General features: G+C 47.0%; 1 protein-coding gene across 5 annotated transcripts in view; it reads left to right on the plus strand.

Moving 5' to 3' along the window:
* LOC110513835 (NIPA-like protein 2) overlaps nucleotides 1-15,731 on the plus strand; it is a 53,861-nt gene that overhangs the window by 31,091 nt on the left and 7,039 nt on the right. For 4 of the 5 annotated variants that reach the window (XM_036938134.1, XM_036938137.1, XM_036938135.1 and 1 more), the window contains 5 exons: nucleotides 4,671-4,730; nucleotides 6,975-7,096; nucleotides 10,822-10,918; nucleotides 11,534-11,669; nucleotides 14,160-14,278. In XM_036938134.1, coding sequence (XP_036794029.1) covers nucleotides 4,671-4,730; nucleotides 6,975-7,096; nucleotides 10,822-10,918; nucleotides 11,534-11,669; nucleotides 14,160-14,278 — 534 coding nt within the window. The remainder of the gene's footprint in view (nucleotides 1-4,670; nucleotides 4,731-6,974; nucleotides 7,097-10,821; nucleotides 10,919-11,533; nucleotides 11,670-14,159; nucleotides 14,279-15,731) is intronic. The other variant, XM_036938136.1, reaches the window with a different exon arrangement.

Raw genomic sequence — 15,731 nt, forward strand, 5'->3', positions numbered from 1 at the left:
AGGAGTCGTGAGTGATCCCAGGGTGCTTTAGGAGTCGTGAGTGATCCCAGGGTGCTTTAGGAGTAGTGAGTGATCCCAGGGTGCTTTAGGAGTCGTGAGTGATCCCAGGGTGCTTTAGGAGTCGTGAGTGATCCCAGGGTGCTTTAGGAGTCGTGAGTGATCCCAGGGTGCTTTAGGAGTAGTGAGTGATCCCAGGGTGCTTTAGGAGTCGTGAGTGATCCCAGGGTGCTTTAGGAGTCGTGAGTGATCCCAGGGTGCTTTAGGAGTCGTGAGTGATCCCAGGGTGACTTCAATGGGTGTTTTTCTCCATTCTGATTTGTTTTATACTGTTCATTTAAACAGACTATGTGATCAGTCCTCACCATGGTAACTAATGAAACAGACTATTCCTCCCAGCTCCAGGCTGCGGGCTGCAGAGTGATCCGTCCTCACCATGGTAACTAATGAGCGTATTATCAGGCTGGGGAATTGTTTGGAGAGGACTGTCATCCTGTAGAACAGCTCATAGTCGATACAGAAACCGAGAGAGAAGAGGACCATGGGAAATCACAGAGGATGACACATGGTATTGTGAGTAGTGATGTCAGATTTTAGAAGGGTTATTATCTTCATTAAATTCAAAGATTTGGTGTTGGTATATTTAACATCTCTCTGGGAAAATGTCTTGCTGGACTGAAGACATGTGACCCTGAGAAACACACCTGACGTTTGTCCAGGGAGAGAGATGGAGAGGGGTGTGAAGGAGAGAGATGGAGAGGGGTGTGAAGGAGAGAGATGGAGAGGGGTGTGAAGGAGAGAGAAGGAGAGGGGTGTGAAGGAGAGAGATGGAGAGGGGTGTGAAGGAGAGAGAAGGAGAGGGGTGTGAAGGAGAGAGAAGGAGAGGGGTGTGAAGGAGAGAGATGGAGAGGGGTGTGAAGGAGAGAGATGGAGAGGGGAGAGATGGAGTGGGGGGTGAAGGAGAGAGATGGAGAGGGGGGTGAAGGAGAGAGATGGAGAGGGTGGTGAAGGAGAGAGATGGAGAGGGGTGTGAAGGAGAGAGATGGAGAGGGGGGTGAAGGAGAGGGGGGTGAAGGAGAGAGATGGAGAGGGGGGTGAAGGGGAGAGATGGAGAGGGGGGTGAAGGAGAGAGATGGAGAGGGGTGTGAAGGAGAGAGATGGAGAGGGGAGAGATGGAGTGGGGGGTGAAGGAGAGAGATGGAGAGGGGGGTGAAGGAGAGAGATGGAGAGGGTGGTGAAGGAGAGAGATGGAGAGGGTGGTGAAGGAGAGAGATGGAGAGGGGGGTAAAGGAGAGAGATGGAGAGGGGGGTGAAGGAGAGAGATGGAGAGGGTGGTGAAGGAGAGAGATGGAGAGGGGGGTGAAGGAGAGAGATGGAGAGGGTGGTGAAGGAGAGAGATGGAGAGGGGGGTGAAGGAGAGAGATGGAGAGGGTGGTGAAGGAGAGAGATGGAGAGGGGGGTGAAGGAGAGAGATGGAGGGGGGTGTGAAGGAGAGAGATGGAGAGGGGTGTGAAGGAGAGAGATGGAGAGGGGTGTGAAGGAGAGAGATGGAGAGGGGTGTGAAGGATAGAGATTAAATAGTAATGTAACCGATGTGAAATGGCTAGCTAGTTAGCGGTGGTGCGCGCTAATAGCGTTTCAAATCGGTGACGTCAGGTAGCCATACTTCGTCGGGTTCCAGGCCCACTGGGTTCTATTAGATCTGATAGGTCTCCATTTAGTCGCCATACTTCGTCGGGTTCCAGGCCCACTGGGTTCTATTAGATCTGATACTTCGTCGGGTTCCAGGCCCACTGGGTTCTATTAGATCTGATAGGTCTCCATTTCTCTGATGGATCTGTAAGCTGCAAAGAGTGTTGTCATAGACTGGCCTTACTGACAGTTTAACGTGGAAGGACTTGGAGAAAACACATGGAAAACGGCATCAGGTGTTTCCACATGTTCACCACCAGTAACGACTACAGGTACTTATAGACCTATTCCCCACTTCTCTTCAGGCTGCTGCTACGGCAATGGATGCTGTAGTATTAGAATGGATGCTGTAGTATTAGAATGGATGCTGTAGTAGTAGAATGGATGCTGTAGTATTAATGGATGCTGTAGTATTAGAATGGATGCTGTAGTATTAGAATGGATGCTGTAGTATTAATGGATGCTGTAGTATTAGAATGGAGGCTGTAGTATTAGAATGGATGCTGTAGTATTAGAATGGATGCTGTAGTATTAGAATGGATGCTGTAGTATTAATGGATGCTGTAGTATTTTAATGGATGCTGTAGTATTAGAATGGAGGCCATAGTATTAATGGATGCCGTAGTATTAGAATGGATGCTGTAGTATTAGAATGGAGGCCGTAGTATTAGAATGGATGCTGTAGTATTAGAATGGATGCTGTAGTATTAGAATGGATGCTGTAGTATTATAATGGATGCTGTAGTATTAGAATGGATGCTGTAGTATTAGAATGGATGCTGTAGTATTAATGGATGCTGTAGTATTAGAATGGATGCTGTAGTATTAATGGATGCTGTAGTATTAGAATGGATGCTGTAGTATTAGAATGGATGCTGTAGTATTCGAATGGATGCTGTAGTATTAATGGCTGCTGTAGTATTAGAATGGATGCTGTAGTATTAGAATGGATGCTGTAGTATTAGAATGGAGGCTGTGGTATTAGAATGGATGCTGTGGTATTAGAATGGATGCTGTAGTATTAGAATGGATGCTGTAGTATTAGAATGGATGCTGTAGTATTAGAATGGATGCTGTAGTATTAGAATGGATGATGTAGTATTAGAATGGAGGCTGTGGTATTAGAAGGGAGGCTGTAGTATTACAATGGATGCTGTAGTATTACTACCACTGTTACTACTACTACTACCACTACTACTGTTACTACCACTACTACTACTGCTACTACTACTAGTATTACTACAACTACACTACTACTGCTACTATAGATTTACTAAATATTAATATTATTATTAGTATATCTAACCAAGGACAGACAGAGGAAGAGACTGTAGGAATCTGCGACACGAGAGCTTCTCTCGGCGACGAGACTCCTGAATCTGGCTTCATAAGGAGTTGCTATGGTTACAGGAGATGGATCTAGTCTGTCCCAAAGGTAGAGGGAAACCTTAACCGTGAGATGAGCTCTCTGTATGGGATGTTATCAGCCACCTGGTGGTAAGGATCAACCAACCAGTCAACATCTCCTATTAGATCAGTAAATCAACGTGTCAATAGTTATGGTTTCATTGTGGGACATACTTCACATTTAATGTGTTGATATGAGCTTTGGCGCACATAACAACAATGTCAGTCTATAGATCAGATTGGAATGGTGGCTTTGAGTCTATTGGGTTCACCTTCTTTCACCTTGCTTTGAGACTATTGGGTTCACCTTCTTTCACCTTGCTTTGAGACCATTGGGTTCACGTTCTTTCACCTTGCTTTGAGACTATTGGGTTCACCTTCTTTCACCTTCTTTCACCTTGCTTTGAGACCATCTCTGTGGTTGGTGTTCCTTAATGTCAGTCATCTCTGTGGTGTTCCTTAATGTCAGTCATCTCTGTGGTGTTCCTTAATGTCAGTCATCTCTGTGGTGTTCCTTAATGTCTGCCTTCTCTGTGGTGTTCCTTAATGTCTGCCTTCTCTGTGGTGTGCCTTAATGTCAGTCATCTCTGTGGTGTTCCTTAATGTCAGTCATCTCTGTGGTGTTCCTTAATGTCAGTCATCTCTGTAGTGTTCCTTAATGTCAGTCATCTCTGTGGTGTTCCTTAATGTCAGTCATCTCTGTGGTGTTCCTTAATGTCTGCCTTCTCTGTGGTGTTCCTTAATGTCAGTCATCTCTGTGGTGTTCCTTAATGTCAGTCATCTCTGTGGTGTTCCTTAATGTCAGTCATCTCTGTGGTGTTCCTTAATGTCAGTCATCTCTGTGGTGTTCCTTAATGTCAGTCATCTCTGTGGTGTTCCTTAATGTCAGTCATCTCTGTGGTGTTCCTTAATGTCAGTCATCTCTGTGGTGTTCCTTAATGTCTGCCTTCTCTGTGGTGTTCCTTAATGTCTGCCTTCTCTGTGGTGTTCCTTAATGTCAGTCATCTCTGTGGTGTTCCTTAATGTCAGTCATCTCTGTGGTGTTCCTTAATGTCAGTCATCTCTGTGGTGTTCCTTAATGTCAGTCATCTCTGTGGTGTTCCTTAATGTCAGTCATCTCTGTGGTGTTCCTTAATGTCAGTCATCTCTGTGGTGTGCCTTAATGTCAGTCATCTCTGTGGTGTTCCTTAATGTCTGCCTTCTCTGTGGTGTTCCTTAATGTCAGTCATCTCTGTGGTGTTCCTTAATGTCAGTCATCTCTGTGGTGTTCCTTAATGTCAGTCATCTCTGTGGTGTTCCTTAATGTCAGTCATCTCTGTGGTGTTCCTTAATGTCAGTCATCTCTGTGGTGTTCCTTAATGTCAGTCATCTCTGTGGTGTTCCTTAATGTCTGCCTTCTCTGTGGTGTTCCTTAATGTCAGTCATCTCTGTGGTGTTCCTTAATGTCAGTCATCTCTGTGGTGTTCCTTAATGTCAGTCATCTCTGTGGTGTTCCTTAATGTCAGTCATCTCTGTGGTGTGCCTTAATGTCAGTCATCTCTGTGGTGTTCCTTAATGTCAGTCTTCTCTTTCAGCCAGTGCGGTCATCTCTGTGGTGTTCCTTAAAGAGACGCTACGAGCCTCTGATATTGTTGGTAAGTTTGTACACACACACATCGCTAATCAAACCCCTCAGGACATAATCATTGTGGTGTTGATTTTATTTTGTATTTAACTAGGCAAGTCAGTTAAGAACAAATCCTTATTTTCAATGACAGCCTAGGAACAGTGGGTTAACTGCCTTTGTTTTAGGGGCAGAACGACAGATTTGTGCCTTGTCAGCTCGGGGATTCAATCTTGAAACCGTTCGGTTACTAGTCCAACGCTCTAACCACCGCCCCATAAAGATGTGTGGTATGATTTAGGTATGAGTTCCCACGTTACAATACATTATGTCTGGTTGACGTCTAGAAGGAGAGAGGAGCTGGCTAGGTATGAGTTCCCACGTTACACAACATTATGTCTGGTTGACGTCTAGGAGGAGAGAGGAGCTGGCTAGGTATGAGTTCCCACGTTACAATACATTATGTCTGGTTGACGTCTAGGAGGAGAGAGGAGCTGGCTAGGTATGAGTTCCCACGTTACAAAACATTATGTCTGGTTGACGTCTAGGAGGAGAGAGGAGCTGGCTAGGTATGAGTTCCCACGTTACAAAACATTATGTCTGGTTGACGTCTAGGAGGAGAGAGGAGCTGGCTAGGTATGAGTTCCCACGTTACAAAACATTATGTCTGGTTGACGTCTAGGAGGAGAGAGGAGCTGGCTAGGTATGCGTTCCCACGTTACAAAACATTATGTCTGGTTGACGTCTAGGAGGAGAGAGGAGCTGGCTAGGTATGAGTTCCCAAGTTACAAAACATTATGTCTGGTTGACGTCTAGGAGGAGAGAGGAGCTGGCTAGGTATGAGTTCCCACGTTACACAACATTATGTCTGGTTGACGTCTAGGAGGAGAGAGGAGCTGGCTAGGTATGAGTTCCCACGTTACAAAACATTATGTCTGGTTGACGTCTAGGAGGAGAGAGGAGCTGGCTAGGTATGAGTTCCCACGTTACACAACATGTCTGGTTGACGTCTAGAAGGAGAGAGGAGCTGGCTAGGTATGAGTTCCCACGTTACAAAACATTATGTCTGGTTGACGTCTAGGAGGAGAGAGGAGCTGGCTAGGTATGAGTTCCCACGTTACAATACATTATGTCTGGTTGACGTCTAGGAGGAGAGAGGAGCTGGCTAGGTATGAGTTCCCACGTTACAAAACATTATGTCTGGTTGACGTCTAGGAGGAGAGAGGAGCTGGCTAGGTATGAGTTCCCACGTTACACAACATTATGTCTAGTTGACGTCTAGGAGGAGAGAGGAGCTGGCTAGGTATGAGTTCCCACGTTACAATACATTATGTCTGGTTGACGTCTAGGAGGAGAGAGGAGCTGGCTAGGTATGAGTTCCCACGTTACAAAACATTATGTCTGGTTGACGTCTAGGAGGAGAGAGGAGCTGGCTAGGTATGAGTTCCCACGTTACACAACATTATGTCTAGTTGACGTCTAGGAGGAGAGAGGAGCTGGCTAGGTATGAGTTCCCACGTTACAATACATTATGTCTGGTTGACGTCTAGGAGGAGAGAGGAGCTGGCTAGGTATGAGTTCCCACGTTACACAACATTATGTCTAGTTGACGTCTAGGAGGAGAGAGGAGCTGGCTAGGTATGAGTTCCCACGTTACACAACATTATGTCTGGTTGACGTCTAGAAGGAGAGAGGAGCTGGCTAGGTATGAGTTCCCACGTTACAAAACATTATGTCTGGTTGACGTCTAGGAGGAGAGAGGAGCTGGCTAGGTATGAGTTCCCACGTTACAAAACATTATGTCTGGTTGACGTCTAGGAGGAGAGAGGAGCTGGCTAGGTATGAGTTCCCACATTACAAAACATTATGTCTGGTTGACGTCTAGGAGGAGAGAGGAGCTGGCTAGGTATGAGTTCCCACGTTACAAAACATTATGTCTGGTTGACGTCTAGGAGGAGAGAGGAGCTGGCTAGGTATGAGTTCCCAAGTTACAAAACATTATGTCTGGTTGACGTCTAGGAGGAGAGAGGAGCTGGCTAGGTATGAGTTCCCACGTTACAAAACATTATGTCTGGTTGACGTCTAGGAGGAGAGAGGAGCTGGCTAGGTATGAGTTCCCACGTTACAAAACCATATGTCTGGTTGACGTCTAGGAGGAGAGAGGAGCTGGCTAGGTATGAGTTCCCACGTTACAAAACAGTTACTCCGTGCCATATATGATACTCCGGTGAATAGGATGGTTCAATACTCGTGTGAATCTCTTCCTGACCTACAGGTGGTGCACTAGCAGTGGTGGGAACCTATCTCCTGGTCACCTTTGCCCCCCACACCTCCACCCACATCACCGCCCACCTGGTCCAGAGATACGCTGTCAGCTGGCAGTTCCTGATTTACCTGGTATGTACCCTAACCCACGCCTGGTATGTACCCCTGGTATGTACCCTAACCCACGCCTGGTATGTACCCCTGGTATGTACCCTAACCCACGCCTGGTATGTACCCCTGGTATGTACCCTGACCCACACCGGGTATGTACCCTGACCCACACCTGGTATGTACCCTAACCCACACCTGGTATGTACCCCTGGAATGTACCCTGACCCACACCGGGTATGTACCCCTGGTATGTACCCTGACCCACACCTGGTATGTACCCTAACCCACACCTGGTATGTACCCCTGGTATGTACCCTAACCCACACATGGTATGTACCCCTGGTATGTACCCTAACCCACATATTGTATGTACCCCAACCCACACCTGGTATGTACCCTAACCCACATGTGGCATGTACCCTGACCCACTCCTGGGATGTACCCCAGCACACACCCGGTATGTACCCCTGGTATGTACCCTGACCCACACCTGGTATGTACCCTAACCCACACCTGGTATGTACCCCTGGTATGTACCCTAACCCACATGTGGTATGTACCCTAACCCACGTGTGGCATGTACCCTTACCCACTCCTGGTATGTACCCTAGCACACACCCGGTATGTACCCCTGGTATGTACCCTAACCCACACCTGGTATGTACGCCTGATATGTACCCTAGCCCACACATGGTATGTACCCTTACCCACATCTGGTATGTACCCTAACCCACACCTGGTATGTACACCTGGTATGTACCCTAACCCACACCTGGTATGTACCCCTGGTATGTACCCTAACCAACACCTGGTATGTACCCCGGGTATGTATGTCTGATATGTACCCTGAACCACATCTGGTATGTACCCTAACCCACGCATGGTATGTACACCTGGTATGTACCCTAACCCACACCTGGTATGTACCCCAACCCACACCTGGTATGTACCCTAACCCACACCTGGTATGTACCCCTGGTATGTACCCTAACCCACACCTGGAATGTACCCCTGGTATGTACCCTAACATGGTTTTAGAGGACCTACTCTAAAGCCATCCAGATGATCAGGTGGTCTCCCAGCCAGACAGCGCCCAGTGGAGTTAATGCTGCCTGTCTGTCTTGTATATCAGGTCACACCCATATTCATCACATCTTGCTCCAGAATCGGTCTTATTTACTGAGCGAGGCCTCAATGTACTTAGACTGGAACAGGAGGGAGAGAGGGGAGAGAGAGGGCGGGAGGGAAGGTGACAAATGTGTTGTGTCAACAGACTACAGCCATGGAATGGGAGACCTTTTAACATGTTAGTCGCTGACAGTCCTGACGGATGATGTTTATAGCTATAGGTCCCAAATGGCACCCTATTCCCTATATAGAGTACCATTCCCTATATGGAGTACTATTCCCTATATAGAGTACTATTCCCTATATAGAGTACTATTACACTATTCCCTATATAGAGTACTATTACACTATTCCCTATATAGAGTACTATTAAACTATTCCCTATATAGAGTACTATTAAACTATTCCCTATATAGAGTACTATTCCCTATATAGAGTACTATTACACTATTCCCTATATAGAGTACTATTACACTATTCCCTATATAGAGTACTATTAAACTATTCCCTATATAGAGTACTATTAAACTATTCCCTATATAGAGTACTATTGAAAACTATTCCCTATATAGAGTACTATTGAAAACTATTCCCTATATAGAGTACTATTACACTATTCCCTATATAGAGTACTATTAAACTATTCCCTATATAGAGTACTATTCCCTATATAGAGTACTATTAAACTATTCCCTATATAGAGTACTATTAAACTATTCCCTATATAGAGTACTATTAAACTATTCCCTATATAGAGTACTATTAAACTATTCCCTATATAGAGTACTATTTCCTATATAGAGTACTATTAAACTATTCCCTATATAGAGTACTATTAAACTATTCCCTATATAGAGTACTATTAAACTATTCCCTATATAGAGTACTATTAAACTATTTCCTATATAGAGTACTATTAAACTATTCCCTATATAGAGTACTATTCCCTATATAGAGTACTATTAAACTATTCCCTATATAGAGTACTATTAAACTATTTCCTATATAGAGTACTATTAAACTATTCCCTATATAGAGTACTATTAAACTATTCCCTAAATAGAGTACTATTGAAAACTATTCCCTATATGGAGTACTATTCCCTATATGGAGTACTATTAAACTATATAGAGTACTATTAAACTATATAGAGTACTATTGAAAACTATTCCCTTTATATAGAGTACTATTGAAAACACACACAGGATGCTGGAGTACTTATTGATCTCTCAAGGATGACTCTGTTTTGGTTCATTCTCATTCAAATAAATGATTTAAATGGTGCTTTTCTCTACAAGGGTAATTTGTTTCAATTAAAGCCATGTGCTCGCTGCTGTTACTGCGATCAGATATCTGTGCTGCTGGCTGAGGACTCTGTTACTGCGATCAGATATCCGTGCTGCTGGCTGAGGACTCTGTTACTGCGATCAGATATCCGTGCTGCTGGCTGAGAACTCTGTTACTGCGATCAGATACCCGTGCTGCTGCTGGCTGAGGACTCTGTTACTGCGATCAGATATCCGTGCTGCTGGCTGAGGACTCTGTTACTGCGATCAGATATCCGTGCTGCTGGCTGAGAACTCTGTTACTGCGATCAGATACCCGTGCTGCTGCTGGCTGAGGACTCTGTTACTGCAATCAGATATCCGTGCTGCTGGCTGAGGACTCTGTTACTGCGATCAGATATCCGTGCTGCTGGCTGAGAACTCTGTTACTGCGATCAGATATCTGTGCTGCTGGCTGAGGACTCTGTTACTGCGATCAGATATCCGTGCTGCTGGCTGAGGACTCTGTTACTGCGATCAGATACCTGTCTGAGATGTGTGTTTGGCTGAGCTCTTTACTGGAACAGATGGGGTAGACATCAGTGTTGTAAATGAATGGCTCAGGTCTGGAATAGAGGGGTAGGGGAGAGAGGGGTAGGGGAGAGAGGGGTAGGGGAGGGAGAGCGGGAGGGAGAGCGAGAGGGGTAGGGGAGGGAGAGCGAGAGGGGTAGGGGAGGGAGAGCGAGAGGGGTAGGGGAGGGAGAGCGAGAGGGGTAGGGAGGGGGAGAGAGGGGTAGGGGAGGGAGAGCGAGAGGGGTAGGGTAGGGGAGGGAGAGCGAGAGCGAGAGGGGTAGGGGAGGGAGAGCGAGAGGGGTAGGGGAGGGAGAGCGAGAGGGGTAGGGGAAGGAGAGCGAGAGGGGTAGGGGAGGGAGAGGGGGGTAGGGGGGAGGGAGAGCGAGAGGGGTAGGGGAGGGAGAGCGAGAGGGGTAGGGGAGGGAGAGGGGGGTAGGGGGGAGGGAGAGCGGGGTAGGGGGGAGGGAGAGGGGGGGTAGGGGGGAGAGAGGAGTAGGGGAGGTTATCACTGTGAAGCTTTGAGATGGACTGTTTATGGAAACCAGTTCAGTATTATTGATGTTGACGTTTTTTATCATCTCCCTCTCTCTCCTTCCCTCTCTCTCCTTCTCTCCTTCCCTCTCTCCTTCTCTCCTTCCCGCTCTCTTCTCTCCTTCCCTCTCCTTCCCGCTCTCTTCTCTCCTTCCCTCTCCTTCCCTCTCCTTCCCTCTCTCCTTCTCTCTCTCCTTCCCTCTCTCTCTCCTTCCCTCTCTCTCTCCTTCCCTCTCTCTCTCTCTCCAGTTTCTAGAGGTCATAGTGTTTTCTATCCTGCTCTATTTGTACAAGAGGAGGAATATCAAGCATATAACCATAGTGATGCTGCTGGTGGCTCTGCTGGGTAAGAACTCTGACAGACTCTATGGGGGGGTATCAAGCATGTAACCATAGTGATGCTACTGGTGGCTCTGCTCGGTAAGAACTCTGACACTCTATGGGGGGGTATCAAGCATGTAACCATAGTGATGCTGCTGGTGGCTCTGCTGGGTAAGAACTCTGACAGACTCTATGGGGGGGTATCAAGCATGTAACCATAGTGATGCTGCTGGTGGCTCTGCTGGGTAAGAACTCTGACAGACTCTATGGGGGGGTATCAAGCATGTAACCATAGTGATGCTGCTGGTGGCTCTGCTGGGTAAGAACTCTGACAGACTCTATGGGGGGGTATCAAGCACATAACCATAGTGATGCTGCTGGTGGCTCTGCTGGGTAAGAACTCTGACAGACTCTATGGGGGGGTATCAAGCATGTAACCATAGTGATGCTGCTGGTGGCTCTGCTCGGTAAGAACTCTGACAGACTCTATGGGTGGGTATCAAGCACATAACCATAGTGGTGCTGCTGGTGGCTCTGCTGGGTAAGAACTCTGACAGACTCTATGGGGGATCATGGTTATCACGTTTCAGAATGGGATGCATTACTCCAGGAAATAGTCACGTTGTCCCTGTTGTTTTAGCCTCCCTGACGGTGATCTCCGTCAAAGCTGTGTCTGGGATGATCACGGAGTCCATAAAGGGAGATCTCCAGCTCACCTACCCCATCTTCTACGTCATGGTGGTGGTCATGGTGGCCTCCTGTGCCTTCCAGATAAAGTAAGTCCAATGTTTCTCCACTTCCCCTGACAGCAGATTCATTTCTACAGAGTATTGAAGTAAATGTGAAGTGTAAAAATGTATTGGACATTGTGACCTTGTCAGAGCAGAACTGTGATGGGATGAAGCTCCGGTAGTGTGATGGATGAATCCACTGTGTGATGGGATGAAGCTCCGGTAGTATGATGGATGAATCCACTGTGTGATGGGAGGATGCTCCGGTAGTATGATGGATGAATCCACTGTGTGATGGGATGATGCTCCGGTAGTATGATGGATGAATCCACGGTGTGATGGGATGAAGCTCCGGTAGTATGATGGATGATTCCACTGTGTGATGGGATGATGCTCCGGTAGTATGATGGATGAATCCACTGTGTGATGGGATGAAGCTCCGGTAGTATGATGGATGATTCCACTGTGTTATGGGATGATGCTCCGGTAGTATGATGGATGAATCCACTGTGTTATGGGATGAAGCGCCGGTAGTATGATGGATGAATCCACCGTGTGATGGATGATTCCACTGTGTTATGGGATGAAGCGCCGGTAGTATGATGGATGAATCCACCGTGTGATGGATGAATCCACTGTGTGATGGGATGAAGCTCCGGTATTATGATGGATGAACCCACGGTGTGATGGGATGATGCTCCGGTATTATGATGGATGAATCCACTGTGTGATGGGATGATGCTCCGGTAGTATGGTGGATGAATCCACTGTGTGATGGATGATTCCACTGTGTTATGGGATGATGCTCCGGTAGTATGATGGATGAGTCCACCGTGTGATGGATGAATCCACTGTGTGATCGGATGATGCTCCGGTAGTATGATGGATGAATCCACGGTAGTATGATGGATGAATCCACTGTGTGATGGGATGATGCTCCGGTAGTATGATGGATGAGTCCACCGTGTGATGGATGAATCCACTGTGTGATGGATGATGCTCTGGTAGTATGATGGATGAGTCCACCGTGTGATGGATGAATCCACTGTGTGATCGGATGATGCTCCGGTAGTATGATGGATGAGTCCACCGTGTGATGGATGAATCCACTGTGTGATGGATGATGCTCTGGTAGTATGATGGATGAGTCCACCGTATGATGGATGAACCCACGGTGTGATGGGATGATGCTCCGGTATTATGATGGATGAATCCACTGTGTGATGGGATGATGCTCCGGTAGTATGATGGATGAATCCACTGTGTTATGGGATGAAGCTCCGGTAGTATGATGGATGAATCCACTGTGTGATGGGATGATGCTCCGGTAGTATGATGGATGAATCCACTGTGTGATGGATGAATCCACTGTGTGATCGGATGATGCTCCGGTAGTATGATGGATGAATCCACTGTGTGATGGGATGATGCTCCGGTAGTATGATGGATGAATCCACTGTGTGATGGATGAATCCACTGTGTGATGGGATGATGCTCTGGTAGTATGATGGATGAATCCACTGTGTGAACGGATGAAGCTCCGGTAGTATGGTGGATGAGTCCACTGTGTGATGGGATGATGCTCTGGTAGTATGATGGATGAATCCACTGTGTGATGGGATGATGCTCTGGTAGTATGATGGATGAATCCACTGTGTGATGGGATGATGCTCTGGTAGTATGATGGATGAATCCACTGTGTGATCGGATGATGCTCCGGTAGTATGATGGATGAATCCACTGTGTGATGGGATGATGCTCCGGTAGTATGATGGATGAGTCCACCGTGTGATGGATGAATCCACTGTGTGATGGGATGATGCTCTGGTAGTATGATGGATGAATCCACTGTGTTATGGGATGATGCTCTGGTAGTATGATGGATGAGTCCACCGTGTGATGGGATGATGCTCCGGTAGTATGATGGATGAGTCCACCGTGTGATGGATGAATCCACTGTGTGATCGGATGATGCTCCGGTAGTATGATGGATGATTCCACTGTGTTATGGGATGATGCTCCGGTAGTATGATGGATGAGTCCACCGTGTGATGGATGAATCCACTGTGTGATCGGATGATGCTCCGGTAGTATGATGGATGAATCCACCGTGTGATGGGATGATGCTCCGGTAGTATGATGGATGAGTCCACCGTGTGATGGATGAATCCACTGTGTGATCGGATGATGCTCCGGTAGTATGATGGATGATTCCATTGTGTTATGGGATGATGCTCCGGTAGTATGATGGATGAGTCCACCGTGTGATGGATGAATCCACTGTGTGATCGGATGATGCTCCGGTAGTATGATGGATGAATCCACCGTGTGATGGGATGATGCTCCGGTAGTATGATGGATGAGTCCACCGTGTGATGGATGAATCCACTGTGTGATGGGATGATGCTCCGGTAGTATGATGGATGAATCCACTGTGTGAACGGATGAAGCTCCGGTAGTATGATGGATGAGTCCACCGTGTGATGGGATGATGCTCCGGTAGTATGATGGTCATATCATTCACATGGCCCTCAGAGGCCTCTCTTTAACCTTCTCTGTTCTCAGGTTCCTTAATCAAGCCATGAAGGTGTTTGCTGCCACGGAGGTCGTCCCCATCAACTTTGTGTTCTTCACTGCCAGTGCCATTACCGCAGGTACGTTGTTTAACCAGAACTCTGAGCAGCACTAATTGGCCAGTGTTACCCAGTGTTAATCTGCCATTTACAGCTAATTGGCCAGTGTTACCCAGTGTTAATCTGCCAGTGTTACCCAGTGTTAATCTGCCAGTGTTACCCAGTGTTAATCTGCCAGTGTTACCCAGTGTTAATCTGCCAGTGTTACCCAGTGTTAATCTGCCAGTGTTACCCAGTGTTAATCTGCCAGTGTTACCTAGCGCTTCATTAACAACCTAACTCTGGCTGGATTCCAATAGGAATTACACATCAAGCCAGCATCATGTGACTTGTAAACCAGGAGTTTCCTAACACCGCTGTGTTAGGATAAAAATAATGTAATTGTCCTAAAGAGTTAATTTAATTCCAATTATATTCTACGCCTAGGAACTCACTTGAAGTCCACAGGACTTAAAATGAACGAGTTCAACAACCAACTCTACAATTCACTCAAAGGAAATTATATTGGAGGTGTGGCTTAGTGGGGGCGTGGCTTTCAATTAATTGTTTTGGATGGAAATGGCCAACTACTCCCGACCAGAGCCTTATGGGGCGCCATTTGGGACGCCCAAGGAGATCTAGGGGGATCCCTGAGCTTGACATTATTCCATTGTTATCATCTATCAACAGACACCAACCAGCATTGACTGTTATCACCCATCCATCTCTCCCATCTGGGACTATTCCAGCTCAGATTTCCCTCTGTGACTATTCCAGCTCAGATTTCCCTCTGTGACTATTCCAGCTCAGATTTCCCTCTGTGACTATTCCAGCTCAGATTTCCCTCTGTGACTATTCCAGCTCAGATTTCCCTCTGTGACTATTCCAGCTCAGATTTCCCTCTGGGACTATTCCAGCTCAGATTTCCCTCTGTGACTATTCCTGCTCAGATTTCCCTCTGTGACTATTCCAGTTGAGATGAGCTCTGTTGGAAAAAATTCAATAAATGTTTTGGTTCCTATAGCTCTGCTGGGATAACATCAGAAGTCTATGGGTAACACGCGCAGTGTTGGTGACTCACTGACGTGAACTAGGGAACCATTTCTTTGTCTGCTTTTTCCTTTCTCACTGTCTCTGCCCCTCCTTTCTTTCTCCATCCCTCTTTATCTTCATCCCTCTGTCTCTCTCCCTCTGCATCTCTCCCTCTGCCTCTCTGCATCTCTCCCTCTGCCTCTCTGCATCTCTCCCTCTGCCTCTCTGCATCTCTCCCTCTGCCTCTCTGCATCTCTCCCTCTGCCTCTCTGCATCTCTCCCTCTGCCTCTCTGCATCTCTCCCTCTGCCTCTCTGCATCTCTCCCTCTGCCTCTCTGCATCTCTCCCTCTGCCTCTCTGCATCTCTCCCTCTGCCTCTCTGCATCTCTCCCTCTGCCTCTCTGCATCTCTCCCTCTGCCTCTCTGCATCTCTGCCTCTCTGCATCTCTCCCTCTGCCTCTCT

This window comes from Oncorhynchus mykiss, chromosome 2 (genome assembly GCF_013265735.2).
Source record: "Oncorhynchus mykiss isolate Arlee chromosome 2, USDA_OmykA_1.1, whole genome shotgun sequence".
Lineage (NCBI taxonomy): Eukaryota > Metazoa > Chordata > Actinopteri > Salmoniformes > Salmonidae > Oncorhynchus > Oncorhynchus mykiss.